Source organism: Channa argus, chromosome 12 (assembly GCF_033026475.1).
Source record: "Channa argus isolate prfri chromosome 12, Channa argus male v1.0, whole genome shotgun sequence".
In the NCBI taxonomy this organism is placed as follows: domain Eukaryota; kingdom Metazoa; phylum Chordata; class Actinopteri; order Anabantiformes; family Channidae; genus Channa; species Channa argus.
In genome coordinates this window covers 10,735,726-10,755,874 of record NC_090208.1, presented here as the reverse complement: position 1 = coordinate 10,755,874, position 20,149 = coordinate 10,735,726, and the positions used below count along the sequence as shown (strand labels likewise).

Here is a 20,149-nt window from a genome sequence, read left to right as displayed (position 1 = left end):
GAATGTGCATTAATTATTATGTTGCAGAAAAAAATGTATATATATATTTTTTTTTTTTTGCCCTTTCTAAATAAGTGGATACAGACTTTTGCAGCCACCAAATGCTGAAGGAAATATTTGGCTCTTAACAGCTAGAATTGGCGCTATATAAAACTTATAAAAGTTGAATTGAATTGAAATGATCCTTCATGTTCACCTGTTTTGAGCCAACTGTTTCTGTCATTTCTTACTGTGAAGTGACTTTCACATTACACATTTGGTCAGTTTGTTAATGCATAACTATCTATTTCTGCAGCCTTTTAGTCCAGACACAGAAACAACTTAGCCTACCCCTTTGTCTTCTGTAGAAAAAAAATACAATAGCTTCTTTTTTTGTGCAAATAATATGTAATAAAATAAAACTTTTGTGAAGGAACTGTGTGTCTCTCAGACATAAGCAGCAGCCTTCTGTGCCTTTCATATGATGACATCACAGAGTGCTAGAACTTTGATCCTGAATTTTGGAATTTGTACGGGATAAGCCGAAAGGCCAAAAAAAATAATTTTACACAGATAATTTTTTTTTTATCTTTTTTAATTGTGGTGGCCAAAACATTAGATCCATCTCTTCTTATAATGCACCCCTGTACGACTGCACTACCCACTTTGACCTTAATAATAAAAAGAGTAGAATTATCACCTACCTGACAGTTTGAACCTAAAAACTGAGAAATGATAACCTTGTAAAAGTAGAATTCATGGCAGAGCCACTGCGTTAAATTGCACAGGTAGTCATACTGTTATGCCTGATTGGGGAATGTTGATAATTAAAATGAATTTCACATTATAAGGTTTGTGAGTTTCCAAAATATTAAGGTAATGAATGATTCTTAATGGGGAGTATTAGTGAGAATAAATGCCAATGATCACAAAGATTATAAATCATGATCTTCCAATCACATTTTTAAACATTTATTTTCATACTCAACCGATTACATTATATTATACAAGAGTAACATTCAGTATGCTTAAAATGAAATCATACAAAAGAATCTGCATGTTGTAAATCTTGCATATTCCATTATGTTTTTCATTCCATTAGAGTTTAAGCACTTTCAGAATTCTGGGTTCATCTAAAAAGAATTTGGCAAACACCCTTTTTTGAATGTCATGCTCTTGTAAGCTGCAGTAACGTTTCGTTTTTGTTTTTTTTTTTAAAGTAAGTGCAAAGATCTGTTCAGATTTTTGTGACAAACAGGTAGATGCATTGCAGTCCTGGTTTTATGTACAGTATTAAAAACTACAGAATGACAGACGGAAAAAGTAAATATATTTACATAAACATTTTGTTTCCCTCGTTTTTTCGGACAAACTATGTCATCAATTGTATCTATTGGAGGCAACAGACTTCAAATTTGTAAGTAGGTTTAATATAATTTAACAATCACCTAAAAACTGGTCCTTTCCACTAAGTAAAAGAGGTTGTATCTATTTCACCACTTTGAATACCTCTGAACTAAAAGGCTTTCAAATGAGGGGTGGGGGTGTGGTGGGGTGGGGGGGTTCTATTTTGCTAAAAGGCATTAGCTATATCCAGTCCTTAATATTTCACCTGCTAAAACAACAAACTACTTCTTCGTTTTGACAATATGCAATTGAATCTATAGCACCTACAGTAACATTTCCACTAGACAACTACTCTCTGTCGACTGGGGTCTCAGCTGTGATTATTAAAGGTTTGTGCTTTCAAGACCCCCCCTGTATGGGAAAGCAAAGGGGTGTGATACTTTATCATGGTCAGAGGGAGGCACTGTGGGTCCATCAGAGCCCCAGTGCTGGTAAGGCAACTGTTCATAACCACAGAGTTTGAGGATATGAGTAAGAGGCAACTACACCTGTCACAGCCTCAGTTGCTTCAAATAAAAAGGAAGACTAACAAAAAAAAAGGACTTGAAATCAAAATCTATACATACAAGTTGCTCAAATCATATTTATATTTAAAATGTTTCCACCCTCGGGAATGTCAGCTAGATTGTTAAGACAATACCAGCTTGCGTGTACAGTTGTCCACTCTTGTCTTTTCCACTCTGCCTCATCTCTAAAAGTCCGAGAGGCCATGGCAACAGGTAAAAGACTGAGCCAGTCAGATTATCCTAACAGTTTCCAAGGATTACAAACACTAACGGACCCAGCTCTAATTTCTGATGGAAAACATAGCCACGATTCAGATTTAAAAGGTCATAAAGGTTGTTCGGATCCTTCCTTTTTACTTTCCAGATTTTATTTTATTAGTGGAAGACGTTTGATTGCAGGAGGCGCAACAAGGCACAGCCCTCACAAGCTTAAGTCAATGATGATGTGCTCAAAGATCTGTGTGTTTCCCTTGAAGCTAGAGGCAAAGATAAAGTCTCTGCGGTCTGTGGAAACCACGGTGAAGGAGCGGGGCGCCTGGATGTACACTTCCTTGAAACGGTCAAAGAGCTTGCTCTCATCATCCCACAGGTAGATCTGCGAGAAGGTGTAGTCACTTCCCAGGGCTAGGTAGTAACGTTCTTTGAAAAGGAACGGCTGGAGGATCATGGAGCCTCGTGAGGGCAAGGCCTGGATCTCTGCAAACTGTTTGGCACCCCAACGCAGGACTTTGGAGTCTCCGATGTAGCGTGTCATAGCCAGGTAGAGCTCCTCGTTGATCCGGAAGTGCTTCACAGCTACTACATCCTCCATGTTGGGGATCTCGCCCTGCAGGACAAACTTCTGGTTGCTCCGGCTCCACTGGTAGATCACAGGCACCTGTGAGCGGCTCGCCAAAATAAGGTGCGCCTTCCCATCCAAGTCCAAGAACTCTGCATCGGTGTCACGGTACCACTCGTGCAGCGACTGGTATGAATAGAAACCCTTATCGTTCCATTTGTAGAGGGTGGACAGACCTGCTTTAGAGCTGTCAGCGATCACAAAGAACCAGTCAGAACCAATCTGGAAGGCCTCAATGTCGTTAGGCTTGGAGATCTTGGACACCTCGATGTCCTGGAACTTGCTGAACCGGCTTTGGTCCTCATCAAACTGGTAGATGTGGGATCCACCAAAGAGCTGAGCGACGATGACAAACACGTCATTCTGGATGACAACGGACTTACACCCCACGATGGACTGACCTGAAAGGCAGCAAAGAGGAAATAACAGACTGATAACAACAGAAGAAAACCCAACCAGGGTATTCGGAGAAAGTCTGTTTGAACACTGTCTTACCTGTGATGTTATCGTAAGTCCTGAAGTTCATTTCTATGTGGTCCCATTGGAAGACCATACAGGTCTCTGTGCTTGGAGCAGCAATGGCCACGTAGACATCATTCTTATAACTGAATGTGTCAACAGACAGAGACTCGGACGCCACAGACTGATGGAGAACGAAATCTGTCAAAAAAGGAGGATGATACGAATGAAACCCCTCAAAAAACCACATTTATTAAATTAAAGTTGGCCACACTTTAAGCGATAAACCGGAAGATGAGTGCTTTGCCTTTTTGCTTTGCTTACTGTCCAAATCAGGGGTAAAATGGTTGAGATTGTTTCTCACCCGTCGAGATGCACTCATCATGCAGGCTGCTCATATCATTGAGGCGCTTGTCCTTCATGTCCTCCGGTCCAGCACACACAACATCCGATACTGTGGCGTTGGTGTTCTTCAACCACGTCATCAGCCACTTTGCACGACAGTCGCAATCAAAGGCGTTTCCTCGCAGGTCCCTGCAGAAGAAGAGAACTGTGTGTCATTGCACAAAAACAGAGTAGACGAGCTATGAGCCCCTTGAAAAAAAAAAAAAAACACAAGACGAGGCAGATATATCACTGTAAAGACATGGGACAGAGGATCCATGGAGGACATTACGGTGTTCTCCACTCCTAGCTGAGTGACAAACTTACAGCTCTATCAGTGAGTCCAGGTCACTGAAGAGGTCCCGGGGCAAGGCCTTGATGTTGTTGTTTGCCAAAGACCTTAAAACAGTAGCAATCAATCAATAGAAAAATTTCTGCTTTATGTACGATGATCAAAAACAAACTACAGATCAATGTGCGGACGTTGATGCATTTCCAACTGTCTGCCGTTGACCCCAAATATACCAGTCAGCTACGTAGCATCAAAGTTGCTCTATGTTTCAAATCAATTTGTGCTGGTGAGTGTTATACTTATTCAAACTGTTTTGTTAGCATACAGGTGAGTCAGGTCCCTGAGTCCTCTGAAGGCATATTTGGATAAAGTCTCAATTTTGTTACTCTCAATGAACCTGTGAAAGATAAAAAGAAAACAATGTGAACACAAGTTCACAAGACATGAAAAAAAAAATGGTTTGACACATAAAATGAATAGTGTGGGATCGAGTCACTCCCTCTCCTCTGGAGTGACGTTCAAATATCAAAGAATCATTTGGACTCTTTATGATTCTGGTCAGCTGTGTGTAGCTTCAGAGAAAAACCTTTACTTTTACCAAAATCAGTACCTGATGCCCTCTGTGTTTATTCGTGTACTAATTAGACCTCTGCAGTGTGCAGCTATGATATAGCTTCAGTCAGGATGTGGGCAAGCTTTAAAATGTTATGTGCAATTAAATAAGGCTTTTGAGTTGTAATAAAGTGTACAGAAATATAAAATTTGTTTAAAAGTATGTGCACTGCAACTTTAATATAGCTATAAATTGGGGAATTGGAAGTGGAAATACTGGTTAAATAAAGGCGGGGGGGGGACCACAAGAGGGCGTATGGTGTGTTGGGATATTAAAGTGCTTTCTTATCCAGCTATATCGGATTAGATTATGATAATAAATGCGTGGGTGGCTAAGATATTTAGTTCTTACACCCACCAAGTGACTGTACATGCAGTACTAGCAGAAAACAACAACTTACAAGTACTCGAGGTGTGGAAGACCTGAAAATGCGTCATCTCTTATAGTTGTTAGAGAGTTGGAATTTAACAACCTGTAGTGATTTAAAAAAAAAAAACATCATTGCCCCCGAGTGAAAAAATAGAACTGATGACATTTATTCTGTGATTTCGCTTAACAACACCATCAATCCAGTAGCCAGCCAACGAGCGGAGTAACAATGGAGCTTGATGGACTCTGGTAAGTACATTTCCATTATTTATTTCCAGGTGTGCAGCCCCGTTAAAAGCCTCCCGTGCTAATAGCTTTACTGTACCATGCACCAAACAGACTTTAAGGTGCATTAATGTGTCTGCATTAAGGTACTGCACAACAGAAAGTTGGCGTCACTTCAGTAGCGCAAACACCTTAATGAATTCAACACACTACACGCTAAAAACATATGATTTGTGTAATTAATGTTGTACTATGTGTACTGCAGCTTTAGACTGTCGGGACTATGCCCACTGTTCCACAGGATGCACAGCTTGATGATTTGCAGCCTCAAACACCCACGTTAAAGTTCTGAAAACATGCACCTATGAAAGGTTCGAAAAAAAGAGATGAAGTGTTCTTACAGTAGCTGGAGAGATGTCATGTGAGCAAACATGGCCTCTTTAACCTCAGTGAAAGTCCCATTGACAATACTCCTGAAAGGAAGAGGGGGAAACGATGAAGATGAAGCCCACAGAAAGACATCAGGACTGCACGGTCTCTTATTAAGCTGATGTGGATTTAAATACAGAAAACGGCAACTGGAATGAAAGTTAATGAGCTCATACTGCAAAAATGCACGTAGTAACATGCACGTTCAAGTCAGAATTGTTATTTATTAAAAAAAAAAAAAAAAAAAAAAACGCACACAACATAGAGAAGCTACTCACAAAGAATTGATGTCGTTGGGGGAAATCCTCGGGACATAAGAGGACCCGACGCAAATGATCGACTCCTTGGAGCAGCTGCATGTTGAAGGACATCGGAAACCCTTCTTCAGGTGAGCCGGTTGAGACAGGCAGCACAGCCACACAGAGAACAATGCCCAAATCTTGAGAGTTGGCGGCATCTTTCTTGCCGGGCTTGCATGTGTGAGGTTCGCTGAGAGCACCGACGGAGGCAGATGGCACCGCGCGTTTACACCCTGCACCATGAAATGCTGCACTGGCTCCCTGACATCAGCAAATCAGCTGCTGCTCCGCTCGGTCCACTTTAATTATTTATTAAGCAGCATGTGCTCCGCTCCGAGAGCTGTTGGTTAAAACGACCATGCGCCACACATTGGAGACAAAAAAAAAAAAAAAAAAAAAAAATAGAACATCAAACACTATGATGTGCTTGTGGCTGAGGTGCTATAGCACCTGGACGCTTCATGACATGCAGATGCGGCATTTAGCCCGCTCGAAATCTAGCTGCCACATAACAGCTGACATTCTAAATGCTGCGCGAAAATGATTTTCTTACGCAAATGTCGACACACGTTGTGACATAATCTGAAAAGGGTTTTGGGAAGCACTTTGGGGATCAAATGCATCGCATGGAAGTCTCGTTATGAAGTGGACCAGTAAGTAATTTATAGTTACAAAAGGAACCGTGTACCCACTGTAGCCTACAGTAAGTTACGTAGTACTGTACCCCCACACCCACCACCCACCACGGACCTCTGTGGCTCTTCAAGCAGAGCAGCTTGGCCAGTAGAGATGTTCAAACTAAACTTAATGACAATGATGCGTAAATGCTGCATTTGCGAAAGCATCAACCTTCTCAAACTATTACAAATAGGATTTGGGAATTCAGTGTAATAGTAAAAGGTAACATTCTGTACCTGGGATACTACCTAAAAACGGAAAGAATAAAAGGTGGTACATGTAAGAATGTCATATTTGGAATTACACATACAACAGTATATTAAAGAAAATTTGAAGTAATTGACAATCACTCCTTCAGACATTTCCAGTACACAACTAAACTCACACACACACAACATAACAATAGTGAGGCAATAAGAATATTTACACCGCATCATGCGAGATAAAATATCTGTGCACATATTGGCCGTTGGCCTGTAGATTAAACGGATACAACACAGCGACTTTGTGCGTGGCAGGTTGCAGATTTTACTGTGCGCTCGTTATTCTGTGGCCTTGTTTGCTTCACTCACCACTCGGTCACGGCTGAACTTTACCTGGCAGCTGCCAAGGGCCAAAAGTGAAAGGCCATTTGTCACGGACCAACATCCCTGGGGTACTTAAGACTTATGATTGAGTGTGTGTTGTGCAGAATTACGAGGGAGGAAGGAAGGAAGGAAGGATGGATAAATAGATACTGCAGTCTATTTTGGTGAAGATGGATTAATCTAAAGTCATTTTGTTTCAATGGAAGAATGCAGCAAGCAGCTTTTTGCAATTAAGAAACAAACCTGACCAGACCATAAAAAGACAATTACACTGTGCATTGGTGCTCTGTTATAGTTCTTCACTGATTTACTGCAGGAGACTTGATCAATAGAGAGGGGCCATTCAAGCCTGTCCAGCCCCCCCCCCACCCCCCCCCCGACCAAAAAAAACGGGCCTGATCTGATCAGCGCAAGATTTAAAGAACATAAGACACATTTGTTCGTGGAAATCAAATGTACTGTTCCCCATGTGGAGAAGCAGCTGCAACATTAGGAAAACAGCTCTTGTTGAAGCCACTGCAGTTTTGGGGGTGGTGGGGTGGTGCTGCATTGTGCCGGCTCTGTGACAGCACACTGTTTCTCTCCTGGTTTTTGGTAATGGTTTAGTGCAGCTTGGGAACATTGACAGTGTGCTGACACAGCACTTTTAGCTACGTATCTGGCTGCGGCCCACAAACGAATCTGCTTGGAGGATTAGTTATCTGCTGTGGCTTCGTGTGTTCTGACCTGATCTCTTACAGTACCAACACCTGGGTCCAGCACGGCCGCGCCACATACGACATCCTGTACTTCAGTCCACACACTTGAAGTCCAAAACACGCAGCATCTACTTCACATGCCCCGAGCTTTCCACTGAGCAGCCAACCTTGATAATCTGCAGCAGATGATGTAGAGGGCACAGGAAGAACATGGCCGGTGCGGTATCGAAATATAGATTAGTCATCAGTCAGAGGGGCTTTAGTGGGAGTCTATTTTTGTGCCTCGGGGCACTACCTGCTCTGCCTCCTAATGACGGAGGCTGGCGAGCAGGGAGAGTAGACTGAGATAGAGAACAGACCCCTGGGGAACATTTGACTGAAAACCAAAGAGGTATATTCCTACGGAATAGAAAACATAAAAAGGTTTTCTATTAACCCGTTATTGTTAAATACAATAATGATTTCTTTGATTATCTGTTACTTGCTTTCTGTTGCCAAGCTTGAAAATACACAAGCTAATCCAATACACGGGCTTCAGTTGGAGGTAATGGCTCAACGGCATTTATATCATATTACAACACAGTGCAGAAAACGGGGCAAAATAAACGACATTGTACAGCGATTTGGTTTCATACACAGTTTCAGCGAGTAAAACAGCATAATCTATTCCCAAAATAGAACACAGAGCAATTCCGTTCAAGCTGAAATATTGGCTGCGTTATAGTAAATCATCCAGTAACTGCACCATGAAGATTTAATTAAAAAGGATCAAGACACAAAATGTAAACAGCATTGTAAATAATAATCTATTTTTAGTAAAAAAAAAAATAAAAAAAAAATCCTTGAGACAGTTCATTTTGTAAAATGCTTTGGTCTGACATTAGATCAGTGACCTGTAACCATATGCTCTTGCTTGTATGTAGATTGTCCTCACAATATGCAATAATTAACACACCTCCACAGAGGAGGGAATTAATTAGTGGCATCAGCTTGTTTCATTTTTGTTTGTACCTGCACAGCTTCATCACCAGCTGTTTCACCAGGTCTGGATGGATAATCCATCAATCAGCAAGTACGATTCCAAAACTGCTCAGACGGGGTAAGAAATTAAGTGCAGACAGCGAAGGATCAAATTAAGCAGAAATCCCTTTGTCTACTTTGCTTGTTGTAAAAGCTTCTTGTTTAACTCGAGTCATTCTCCTGAAGCCTCCTCAGGGGAACGACCTCTGGCTACGCTTCGCTCTTTCTTCAGAGTCTTCAGGCACTTGTCCAGCCGTTTGATGCACAGTGTGACATCCTCTCGGGTGATGCCCACAGCCGAGGCGGCATTGAGGTAGGGGCAGGGGTACGCCTCCGAGTGCGACATGAAGCCACGGAACGTGTGTCCACTTATGGTCTGCTCACTGCCCAGTGGTACCACCCTTGACACAAGGAGGAAAAAACAAGGATAATGTGGTATTTAATATGTTGCATTTATTAAATATAACCTGGGTAAAACTTTGGCATCTCATCTGAAAAACGTTATTTAAACTAAACAGTTTGTTTTTAACAGAAATTCGGCCGATCATTTATGAATGTGGGCATTTTTATTCCATTCCATGCAAACATGTTACTTCACTCAAAAAAATGTTACTTGCAAGGTAAGAAAGCACCAAACCATTTGAGGAAAAATAACACAAATAAAGATATAAGGTTTTAAAGTACATATTTATACAAATCCTCCAGTCTTCTCACTTCTACAGAACAAGTTATTCTAAATTATTCCAAACCAAGTTTTACTTTTTGTTACAGCTTCAAATGGGTAAAATTAAACTAGCACCAACTGATTTTTTTTTTTGACATCTTCTTGGCATCTCGGGGGCAGCAGAAAGGAGCAGCCAACTCATAATTGACAAATTATGTCATATATTATCCACTGCGGCTTTGAGAGTGATGAGACTGAATCATTGGGGTAAAGCTGCTGCCCAGAAAACTAAAAGTTAAAGAGCTAAGAGAAACTATAAAAAGGTTAGAGCTGAGCGAATCTACAATCCTCTCATATACAACCAGCCAGCTTCAAAACCCTGTATTTATTGTGTCAAACAAGTTCCCAGGATCCTTACTAGAAAGCTGTAAAAGTATTGCAATCCAATACAGCAAAGGTCTAAACATAAAACCCACCTCTTCTTCTAATGCTCTCCTGTACAACTCCACCACCCACTTTGACCTCAATAAGTAGAATTATCACCTTTCTGACAGTTTCAACTTTTAAAAAAAATTGAGAAATTATTGCATTGTAAATGTAGAATGGCTGAGCTGCTAGCTTTAAAAAAATCCTCCAGATGACATAATCGATGACATAATTGCATTAGATTGTACACGTGTACCCAATAAACTGGCGAGTGTATATGTCGTGAGTAAGGTGCAGCTGCTGGTTGCCTCTGCAAGCTCCATTCAGCAAAGTGCTTTCCTTACCAAACGTGTTAGTTTTAAAACCTGGAGACTATAGACAGGATGCAGATCTGCTTTATCAACACACTAAAACTTCAAGTGCATTGTGGGTGGAAGAGAAAACTTTTACTTTTAAACTGTAATTACATTTAAAGTCAACAGCACAACTGTGCAATACTATAAACTATGCATGCTGTTGGAATTTGGCACAGTTTCACGTCTGTCAGCAGAGTTTAGACTCACTTTAATGTGAAATCAATAACTGGCGACCCATTAGTACTGTGTGTATGAGATGGAGAGGAATGCACCGTAATAATATGTAGATCTCAGTCCATCTTATTTGCCGAATAAGAAAACATTAGGTCTGTCAGTAATTACAGCGGGTAAAATACTCCACTTAATAATGATGCATCCTACACGGCTACAAATCACACGCTTCAGAAATCAGGGCCTCTCATTGGGTATGCTACTGAGATACAAGGACAAAACATATGAGTTGGTGCCACACACACAATGAAAAGCTGCTCTTTTTATGTGGTTGAGCTCTGAGTGCATCGAATTCTCAACAAAAAAAAACAAAAAACAAATGGACCCAAATAAATCCTTCATTTTGCATATTTCAGACATTTAGCAGCAGAATCCGTTCAGCAATAATGAAAAATTGGCAAAGCTCCTCCTTACTGCTGAGAAAACACTGCCAGTGGGAGCGAGAACAGGGGTTTGTGGGTGTTGTCTCAATGGAGACGTCGGTCTTTGGATGGTAATGGAAAAACGACCCTGCTAGGACGGGCACTCTAATCTTCTAAAGTAGTTTCCCCTCCAACATATTCAGCACATCCATCTGCCCGATTGCTGTTTCCAACTAATCATTCTGTTAGGCAACCCCCCCCCCCGTGTTTTTGAGGATGTGGACAAACATTACACATCCTCAAAATCATCAGAGCATCCACATACACAAATTTTCCCCATTTCCAGGCCGGATTTCTGGGTGCGCCCTTTAAAACTTTTCTTACCTGGCTCCCGACACTTGCCGGGTGAACAACATGGAGCCCAGCTGAGTCACTGCCTTGCTGCTCTCAGCCTGGAGACCATTCAAAGACATGGCTGGAGAAAAGGGGGTGAGTGAGTTCAATCAATGTCAAAGGTTAAAGGAATAATTAAAAAATAAAATAAAATGGAGGTTGCTGATTTGTAAGCAGCACATTGAGCTTACCCAATGAAATGGGGTTATGTGGAGTGTCAAGCAATCTCTCCCCGTGTGCGGAGGCCAGACTCTTTAGCTCCTGAGCCAGGAACAAATACATCTCCTGCAGGCCATGCAGCCACCGAGAAAGAACATGGAGACAGAACATAAGGGAGCAGAGGACACACAAAGGAACTATAAATAGAAGCACAGTGCTCGGTGCACAGTGCTTTACACACTGCCACAGCCTTATTTTAGCAGCAGACTTGTTTTTTTTTTTGCTTGATAAGCAAATCTACCCACAAGAAGGCCCATCCATGTCCATACCCCTCCCTTCACGTCTTTACCCTGCCTGCTTCTCATGTGCACTTCTCTCCAAGCATCAGCACAAACCGCGTGCGTCCGCATCCCCCCGGTCAAGATTTTTGCTCACATCACAGATTTACTTCTGGGATTAATTAGATGATGAACCTAAGCTTTTAAACAAAGGCTTTGAGATCCACATGTTGAAAAACGTGCTGATAAAGGGTTTGTTTCGGCCTCAAAGCAGAACATGAAATGCTAAATAAGGGCGAAGGATGCACAACGCAGATGTGATGGGACCCGGCCCGGTGGGGGCTGTACAACAAGCTGTACAACAACAAATTGCAATGTTTTGCTGCTGGCTACTGGTGCCAGATCCCCCAGTGAAGCATCACACACACACACCAGGGGATCTACTCTCTGCAACAGTGAGTGTGTGTGTGTGTGTCCGCACTATGCTGACTCACACTTTCCCAATGTGAAAGCATCAAGGAGTAAGATATTTTCTCTGTCACAAGTCAAACACAAACAGCCTTTCAATGATGTCAAAAGTCTCCATATGCCCCTTGTTCTCTAATAACAAAGGGGCAACTATCATTCTAAGAGGAGGGGTGCAAGTGGTGGAGCGAGTGCGTGGCTGCGGCTCTGCAGACAATAAATGTGTGTGTGACGACTGAACTCCATCCTTACCAAGACACACATCTGCTGGTTCATTTCAATACCTAGATTTTTTTCTAAAATGGTTACATGAGGCAGTAAATGAAACTTTTAATTATTTACAGCTTTCGATTTCGAGGAGGGAAAGTGAAGAAATCACTCAGTTCTGCAGCCACTGTGGAAAACCGGTCCTGTACATTAATTATGTATCACGTGGACCAGGAGAAATCAATAAGCCCTTATGATTTGTGGTCACATGAGAGGCCAGAGGAATTTCCTAGATGCACATTTCTGCTAGGGAGTCATTTTTACGCTAATGGCTTTTTGGGGATTGTATGCCATCTCGTACAAGTGTTTTTAGATCCCAGTCCAGTCAATTTATGACTACAGTGCACTTCCACCGGTAGTTATTTTGGAAAGGATTCTAAAATTTCTTACACAACACTCATTTCTGAGTCTTCCTGGGGCCTGAAGATCGACACAAGCAGAAACAGTCTGGCACATTTATAGTATATTTATGGTACGGCAGCTCAGAGGTGTGAGAATGCTGCAGGGCTTATCATTTAAAGAGGGGCGATGCTGCATTGTGAGCAACTCTGCTTTTAAAGCGGGGAGCCACTGGGGGATGTTTTCTGAAACTTCTCGATCAATTTATCTTTCTATAGCGTTACTCCTGCCTCTATAAAGCTCACGGCCTGTTCACGTTCCAAGATTCCTTGCTCAGTAAGACTGCGGGTAAAGGACTGCACACAAAGATGCCACTGCAGTTTTCACACCAGTCAACGTTGTTGTTGTCGTACCATGTGAGAGCAGATATCACACCCAAACCCATGTGTGTGTTGGGCTATATTTAGTTCCATAAATGTGCTGTGTGGACGTTCTCACCTTTCTCTCTGACAAAAGCTTCTTGTAGCCGCTGGCTCCCAAAGTAAGAAGGGTGATGAGGAGGTCAAGGGAGGGTGAAGCTGATGCTCGACCTGGACACAAAGGGGCAGACGGTGCCTTGTTAAAATCGAGTCTGATAATTATAGTTACTAAAGGGTGAGGTCACTGAATTTTCAGCTTCCTTCCTATGGTTTTACTTTGGTGAGTAAATGTAGATTAATAGTATTAAACTTGCCTCTGCTTACCATATCATAAAATATGCCCCTGCATCTAGCTGAAAAAGGACTTTATCAGGTGCAGTTTTACAGTTCAGATGATGTCATATGGAGGAACAGGTTGACCAAACAACCTCTGTATTATGATCAACCTGGTAACATTATCGGACCTGAAACAACCCTTCAGATGACATCATTTGAACTGAAAAACACCCCCAGATTATGTCATCTGGAGGATTTTTTTAAAGCTAGGAGCTAAGCCATCTTTAAATAGAGGGAAGTTTTAATGCCATTCATCTACATGTACTTCTCAAACTAGAATCATAGGAAGCAAGATGAGAAATCAGTAAAGTTGCCCTTTAATATCAATGATCTCACACCATTCGTCAACAACAAAATAAGCATCTGTGCATTAAAGGCTGTGAAGGTGAAGCCATTCGTATGTGTCTGAAGCACAGCAGCTATCGGTTTCCTCAGTTCTCACTGTGTGTGCGACTCCTGCTCACAACTAGCCTGGCAAAACAGAAAATTTAAAACCGTACAGTCAAGGATGACAGTGTTATATTTCAACACCTTTTGAGCACTGAAAAAAAATTTGTCTGTAACGCTGTAATCAGAAACGGTCACATGTCAAAAGCTGGCATGAAATGCTTGGTCAGATTATCGGTTTTGTGCGCTCTCTGCGTTTTGTTACTTCTTTGATCAAGTGGCTCTTCATTTTTTCCGAAAGTCGGATTTAAGGGTCTTCATTCTTATCTAAAATGCATTTTATGCCACTTTCAGTAACAAAGGTTATATTTTATTTTAGATGGAGATGGTCCTCATTTAACACATACGGGTTACAGGACAGCCTGACTGGGTGTAAAGCATTGTAGTGGATATATAGTATATAAGATGTGAAACTTAAATAAAAAAAATTTAAGCTTGAAGATGGAATGTCAGCTAATTAGCCAATTTCACATGCTGAAGGTGATGTTAGTTGTAAAAACATTTTATTCTGGAAACAATAGCCTATATAACTCATAAGTTTGTGTCATTAAGCTCCACTGTTGTCCGAAAGTAAAATAAACAAAACACGACAAAACATCATGTGACTGAGCCACACTGTTGCACTGTGTGATGGATTTCTTCACGATGGATGAACATGCGCAGTATAGTTTATTTTCAGACAATGCCACTTACTCTTTCCTGCTGCCTGAAATACTCATGAGCTCAGCAAATGTGCCACAGTCCCATGAAGGAGCAACCATTTGTGAAAACAACAGTGATGAGCAGTTTTAGGAAATGACAAATGAACAAAGTTACCAGCTTTAAAAAAAAAAAAAAAAAAGATTTTCTGCGTAAAAACAACATACTACTTCATAAACTTCATGAGTTTGTTGACAGTACAAAAAATAAAAAAAATAAATCAATCAGTCCCACCAGAAATTTTAAGTTTTGCAGGTACAAGAATTAATTCAACCAAACTGTGGGACCTTGTAATTTAAAACACCACAAAAACATTGCAAGGTGCATCACATTTTATTTTAAAAAGCTGCAGGGACATTTTCTCTGCAATAGTAACAAAAATGTCCACCCAATCCTGGAGGGACTGAAAAGTGTATAGAAGGTTCCAGCTTTATTTTTAAATCTCCATTTTAAACAATATTTTAACAGTCAGGTTTTTGTGATGAAAAAAATAAACAATAAAAAGAAAACACAAGAAAACAAAAGAAAAGAAAGGTTTTATAGGATGAAAAGTGATTCCCAAGCACAAAAGCCAATGAGAACAAACATTACATTAAACCACACAGCAATGAAAATCATCAAATGTGATGAAATGTTAGCCTAGTGATGTAAAATGATTTGTCTGAGTCACTGTTGCATTTAGAGCCCAAAAATCCACCGTGTTTTAACAGTTTAAAATGGAATTAAAAAACAATTTCATAAAGATAAGAGCTGAACAGAAGTGACAGAAAAGACAGCAGAGTGTGTGTTGACAAATCTGCATAAACATATGCAAGAATTGACACATATAAAAAAACGCATCCACTCACCAGGGTACATCTTGCTTATCTCCTGTATAAAGGACTCGTCAAAACCTGCGATTATGGCGCCACCTACTGGAACCATGAAGTTCTTGTCCAAGCTTTGCACAAAGGCGTCAATTCTTCCAACACGAGCCCCCTGATGCAAGGCAGGCCAAGAAAAAGACTTCAGTAACCTTCAGATTTATTCAATAACCCATAACAAAGTAAAAATGTTGATAAAATCGTTTTGTAAATTTAATAACAATTTATTTTGAAATCTCTCCTTTTACAAAAAACAATTGCACAAGTCAACCAAGTGTAGAAAGACATGATACCAGTAATAAATCGAGTGCTACTTACTTGTTGTATAAGGTGCATGCATTTGGATGACTGTACTCCATATGCATTGTTGACTATATGGGGAATGTTATATTTGGCACACATGGCAGCCAGCTCCTCAATCCTGCAAGGTAAGATAACGTGAACAAACTATCGCTAAATACTGCTTTTACATATTTAGTGATAAACGCCACGTAATCTTAATGTGACATCTAAGAATGTGTATGCGTATTAATGAAAGCTTATATTACCTGTCAGGGACTCGCGGGGCAAAGCACGACGTTGTTGAATGAACGCACAGGATGTTCTCGGCACCGAGCTCCTCAATCTTACGCTCAACTGCTTCCAAGTCTGTCCGCAGCTCGTCGCCTTCAAGAGCATTTTCCACCACCACCGGTTCGAAGCCTGAAACGGGAAGCCCACTTGTGTTTTCAGGCAGAGGAGGAAGGGAAAAAAATACAATAAAGAAAAAAAAAAACACTGCAGAAACCGCAGTTGCAGCCACATTGCAGACACCAAGCTGTGAGCAGGATGTGAGGATGACACAACACTGGATATTCTGGTTCTTTAATCACCTGCTGTGATCATGGCTTTGAAACAGGACTTCTGGTCAATGCGAGGCCAAAGGATGTAGCGAGCCCTGGGTCTCCGATGACGGAGGGTCAAGAAGCACAGAGTCAAGCTCATTCCTGTTGCCATGGGAACTACAAAGCAGCTCGCCAAACTCCGAACACCTGTTATCCACAAAATTCAACACATACTAATTTTATTCCATTTGCACTCACAAGTAGAAAATTGAGATAAAGGCGCATACGCCAGGTTTTACGTAAAAGCTTCATTTTACTGACCGACCCCAGTGGTGTCACCAGTTTCTGTTGATGTCAGATCTAATGCACAATACCAACCAGAGGTTTAAGGTTGGTTGAGCTAATGCTGTATTCTTCAGACAAATGGTAATATTAAGTGGCTGTCGCACCTTTGTTGCTGCTGAAGTCGCCTACATTAACCAGGTAGTTTAGCTGACTAGCCAGCTAAATTAGCCTTCTAATGAGTTATCAGCCAATTTTAGTACACATACAAGAGGAATTATGTCTAGTCACACAGAACATACCTTTTTAAATTTAGAATTTACGTAACTGCTCAAGGAGGTGGTTTCAGAGCAGTTATGTTCAAACTTCATTTTGACAAGTGGGAAAGATCATAACAGAAGAGAGCTCTCCGACTTGGAATTAGAAAAGGAAGCTGGGTGTTTCCCACTGGGCTGCTTGTAATAACGGTTTAATGGACGTTGCATGAATGCAGCATAGGGAGAATCTAATGACCGATAACTGAGTTGCATTTTGGGAAATGCAGGAACCTGTGTTTTGGAGCTTTTGTTATATATCTGTCACACACACCTGCAATTTTCAAGATGTCCAACAGGACTGAGTTGGTCAGCTTGTTGAGAAGACTGGATCCTGCAGCTTTTGGCTGAATGGCAGCGATGTCGCCAGATCGACCTATGCCGTGGATCAACCTACACAAAAACAACTGAGCGTCACAAAAAACCCCTCTTAAACAACTTCCTTAACTTTAAGGTGTCCAAATTTGATTTTACTGTCTGGTCACCAATGAAGATTTGTCTGGATAAAACTAAATGGACTGTGGAGTCACACTGATAAAATGGCAGGAGTCACAGATTTATAAGTATCAGTGTCGTATGCCAGCCAATAACCAACAGGAAAATGGGGGCTAATATTCGGGTTAACTGAAATAAAGTTGGCAAACACTGTACATAGTTGTTTGACACGTTTATTTTTCCAACTAGAAAAACCTCCCCCTCCTACATCTTGAGTGCTAGTGCACGTGATGGATTTTTACCTGGAATTTCCAGTTGTATTCAAAGTTTGTTTAGTCGTCATGGTAAAAGCTTCACATAATATGACCTGGTGTAAATATGGAATGTCGCAATGTGATGAAGTGAGGTAGCTTCATGACAAAAGCAAACCCCACCTGTGCTCAGGCACAACTGAACACACACAAGAGAAAGATAGCTAGTTGGCACTATGTTGCATTATATCAAGGTCCAGAGAAGGCTGAGCTGAAACATTCAGCGGACTGATAAACTGAGATAAAAGCATATTTTTAATTGAATTAAAATAACAGTTTTTACTATGTTTACGGCGTCCATGTTAGGTGTCTAAATTGGACCTGTAATGTCGTCTTGCCACGAGGCTGGATGCCACCCGGCCTTCCCTCTCCCCCACTCCGCAGTTGCCGAGAAAGTTGTTGCTGTCCATCACAGCCAGCTCATTCAGGAAGAGCTCAATGGTGCTCTCACTCCATCCTTCCTCCGGGCACTTCCCCTGCAACACACACACACACACACACACACACACACACACACTGAAACTAGATGCATCGGCAGTGAGCCTGAGGTAAAAGGAAAGCAGCTGCTGACTTTACCTGCTCCAATAAGTGTCTGATGAGCTGCTCATGGCTGCGACGTGCCTGAAGCCCCTGTCGAATATAAGAGGACGACACTATCTTCTCACTCAGGGTGAAGTTTTCACCATTCATCTCTGTCAAACATAGAGACTCCTGTTAACTTTCAAATACAAAATTAATTACATCAATTCAGTATCTGCCTTAAAATAAAATAAAAAAATCAGTAGCCATTAAGCTTTACACTTTAATCCTCCTATTTAATCAGATTTTAATAATCACAATGTAAATTCTGCTGCTAAAACCATGGAAACATGATTCAGGGTTGCCACATTGTCCACATGTTGGTTTGGCACATTATTTTTTTTTTATGCCACATGATGCAACCCTCCCCAATTTCTACCGGGCTTGGACCGGCACTGCGCAGCTGGGGCTTAGAAAAGGGCTGTTAGGGGTTCAGTGTCTTGCCCAGGGACACTTTGACATAACCGGGACCGGGGATCAAGCCTCTGACCCTGTGGTCCGCGGACGACTGCCTTACCTTTGTATTCAGCTACACAGAGTAATTGTAATAACTTAACAATCACTTATTCATGCACTTCACTAGTACTAGGTAGTTTTGAAGTATATTTAGTGAGGATTTCATCCCGTGATTAAAGCATTTGATGCCTTGCTTCCCACTACACCTAGTGGTGTAATAGATGCTTGCATGTATTAATAAGTATACTGGGTTCAACACAGGTGGGTGGAATAACTTCCTACTTGTTTGTGGTTATTGCTTGTAGGAGAGGGTGTGTGTGTCAGGACCAGTGGTGTAAGTTTTGGGAGATACTCCCACGTGTGGGTAAAAAATAGAGATGGAGAAGATTGAAAATAGAAATTTTACGAATTTATTCCTTTATTCAAGACACTATGTCTAAAGCTTTTAAAGATGTTACAGATTTTTCCCTTTCACGGACACATTAAGCTAAGTATAAGGTTACACGTGTCTCCAACAAGTCATAGTTTTGCACCTTTTAAGTTTTTTTTAGCCAAGATTTAAAGTCGTGGCTTACGAGCCGTCGAGTTATCGGCGTTGCAAAGATCCCGTTTGGTCACAGGTGTCGTAAAACGCTGTTCTACCGTCACCTGGACCTTTGCATCGAAACTCACCCTGTTGAGCTCAGCAGAAACGCTGCTAGCAGCTCTGCTAAGCTAATGTCTCCACTCGGCCAACGCGGGCGTGCAGCGTCCACAGAGCTGACGCGGTACAGGACTGTTGGCTAATTCCTACCTCACGCCTTTCCTGCGACTCTCTCCCCGGCGTCAGTCCGCATCCACGCTACCAACAGATATAAAACAGAGAGCACTGCGGCAGAAGAACGCAGCACAAAAGCGCAACGGCGGCTGCGCTACGTCACATAGTCACGTGACCTCCGTGATGCGGATCATGTGACCAACACGTTATTTGTGTTTACCTTGTCGTTCGCAGTTTATTTCTTACAAAGTCTATTTCAATAAACATTGTTTTTATTGCGTTTGTAATTTTAAATTGTCTTATTATATTGATGCGACAAACCTGATTTTAATTTCAGTTTTTACTCTAATATGACAGAAACCAAAAACTTCCGTCATGGATGAAAGGTTTTAATGCATTTATGAAAAAAAAAAGTTTTGTTAAAAATTATCTAGCTTATATTTAAAAACTATTATGTTTAAATCAACGTACATTTAAATGAGTAAATTAATAATGTTATTTCAGATTTGCAAACATATACAAATCAAAGCTTTTTAGAGACAAAAAAAAAAGACCTTCGCTTTGTGCTCTTTAATCGTATAATAATTTGTAAAGTTAGGAGAAGAATTACAAAGCCACGTTATGACCAACAGTGTGACCAACAAGTATGCACCTCCACAATGTGGCTTTACAGGGACAAAACCGTAGTTGTATCCTTAAGTACA

At 41.2% G+C, this 20,149-nt stretch overlaps 2 protein-coding genes across 3 annotated transcripts; both read right to left on the bottom strand.

The window, feature by feature from the left end:
- Window positions 1-935: 935 nt before the first annotated feature.
- Window positions 936-6,423, bottom strand: lgi2a (leucine-rich repeat LGI family, member 2a). Its single transcript, XM_067523879.1, has 8 exons — window positions 5,780-6,423; window positions 5,474-5,545; window positions 4,879-4,950; window positions 4,191-4,262; window positions 3,901-3,972; window positions 3,554-3,723; window positions 3,226-3,390; window positions 936-3,131 (listed from the first exon to the last, which is right to left on the bottom strand). The coding sequence occupies exons 1-8, from the start codon at window positions 6,040-6,042 to the stop codon at window positions 2,314-2,316; spliced, it is 1,704 nt and encodes a 567-aa protein (XP_067379980.1). The 5' UTR covers window positions 6,043-6,423; the 3' UTR covers window positions 936-2,313.
- A 2,156-nt stretch (window positions 6,424-8,579) lies between these two features.
- sepsecs (Sep (O-phosphoserine) tRNA:Sec (selenocysteine) tRNA synthase) lies at window positions 8,580-19,620 on the bottom strand. Of its 2 annotated transcripts, none has more exons than XM_067523881.1 (12): window positions 19,482-19,620; window positions 18,230-18,345; window positions 17,975-18,129; window positions 17,182-17,300; window positions 16,360-16,518; window positions 16,036-16,189; window positions 15,806-15,908; window positions 15,473-15,602; window positions 13,222-13,313; window positions 11,407-11,500; window positions 11,207-11,297; window positions 8,580-9,184 (listed from the first exon to the last, which is right to left on the bottom strand). In XM_067523881.1, the coding sequence occupies exons 2-12, from the start codon at window positions 18,341-18,343 to the stop codon at window positions 8,956-8,958; spliced, it is 1,440 nt and encodes a 479-aa protein (XP_067379982.1). In that variant the 5' UTR covers window positions 18,344-18,345; window positions 19,482-19,620; the 3' UTR covers window positions 8,580-8,955. The 2 variants fall into 2 exon arrangements, with proteins under 2 accessions (XP_067379982.1, XP_067379983.1); XM_067523882.1 differs by having other exon boundaries at window positions 19,361-19,496.
- Window positions 19,621-20,149: the final 529 nt, after the last annotated feature.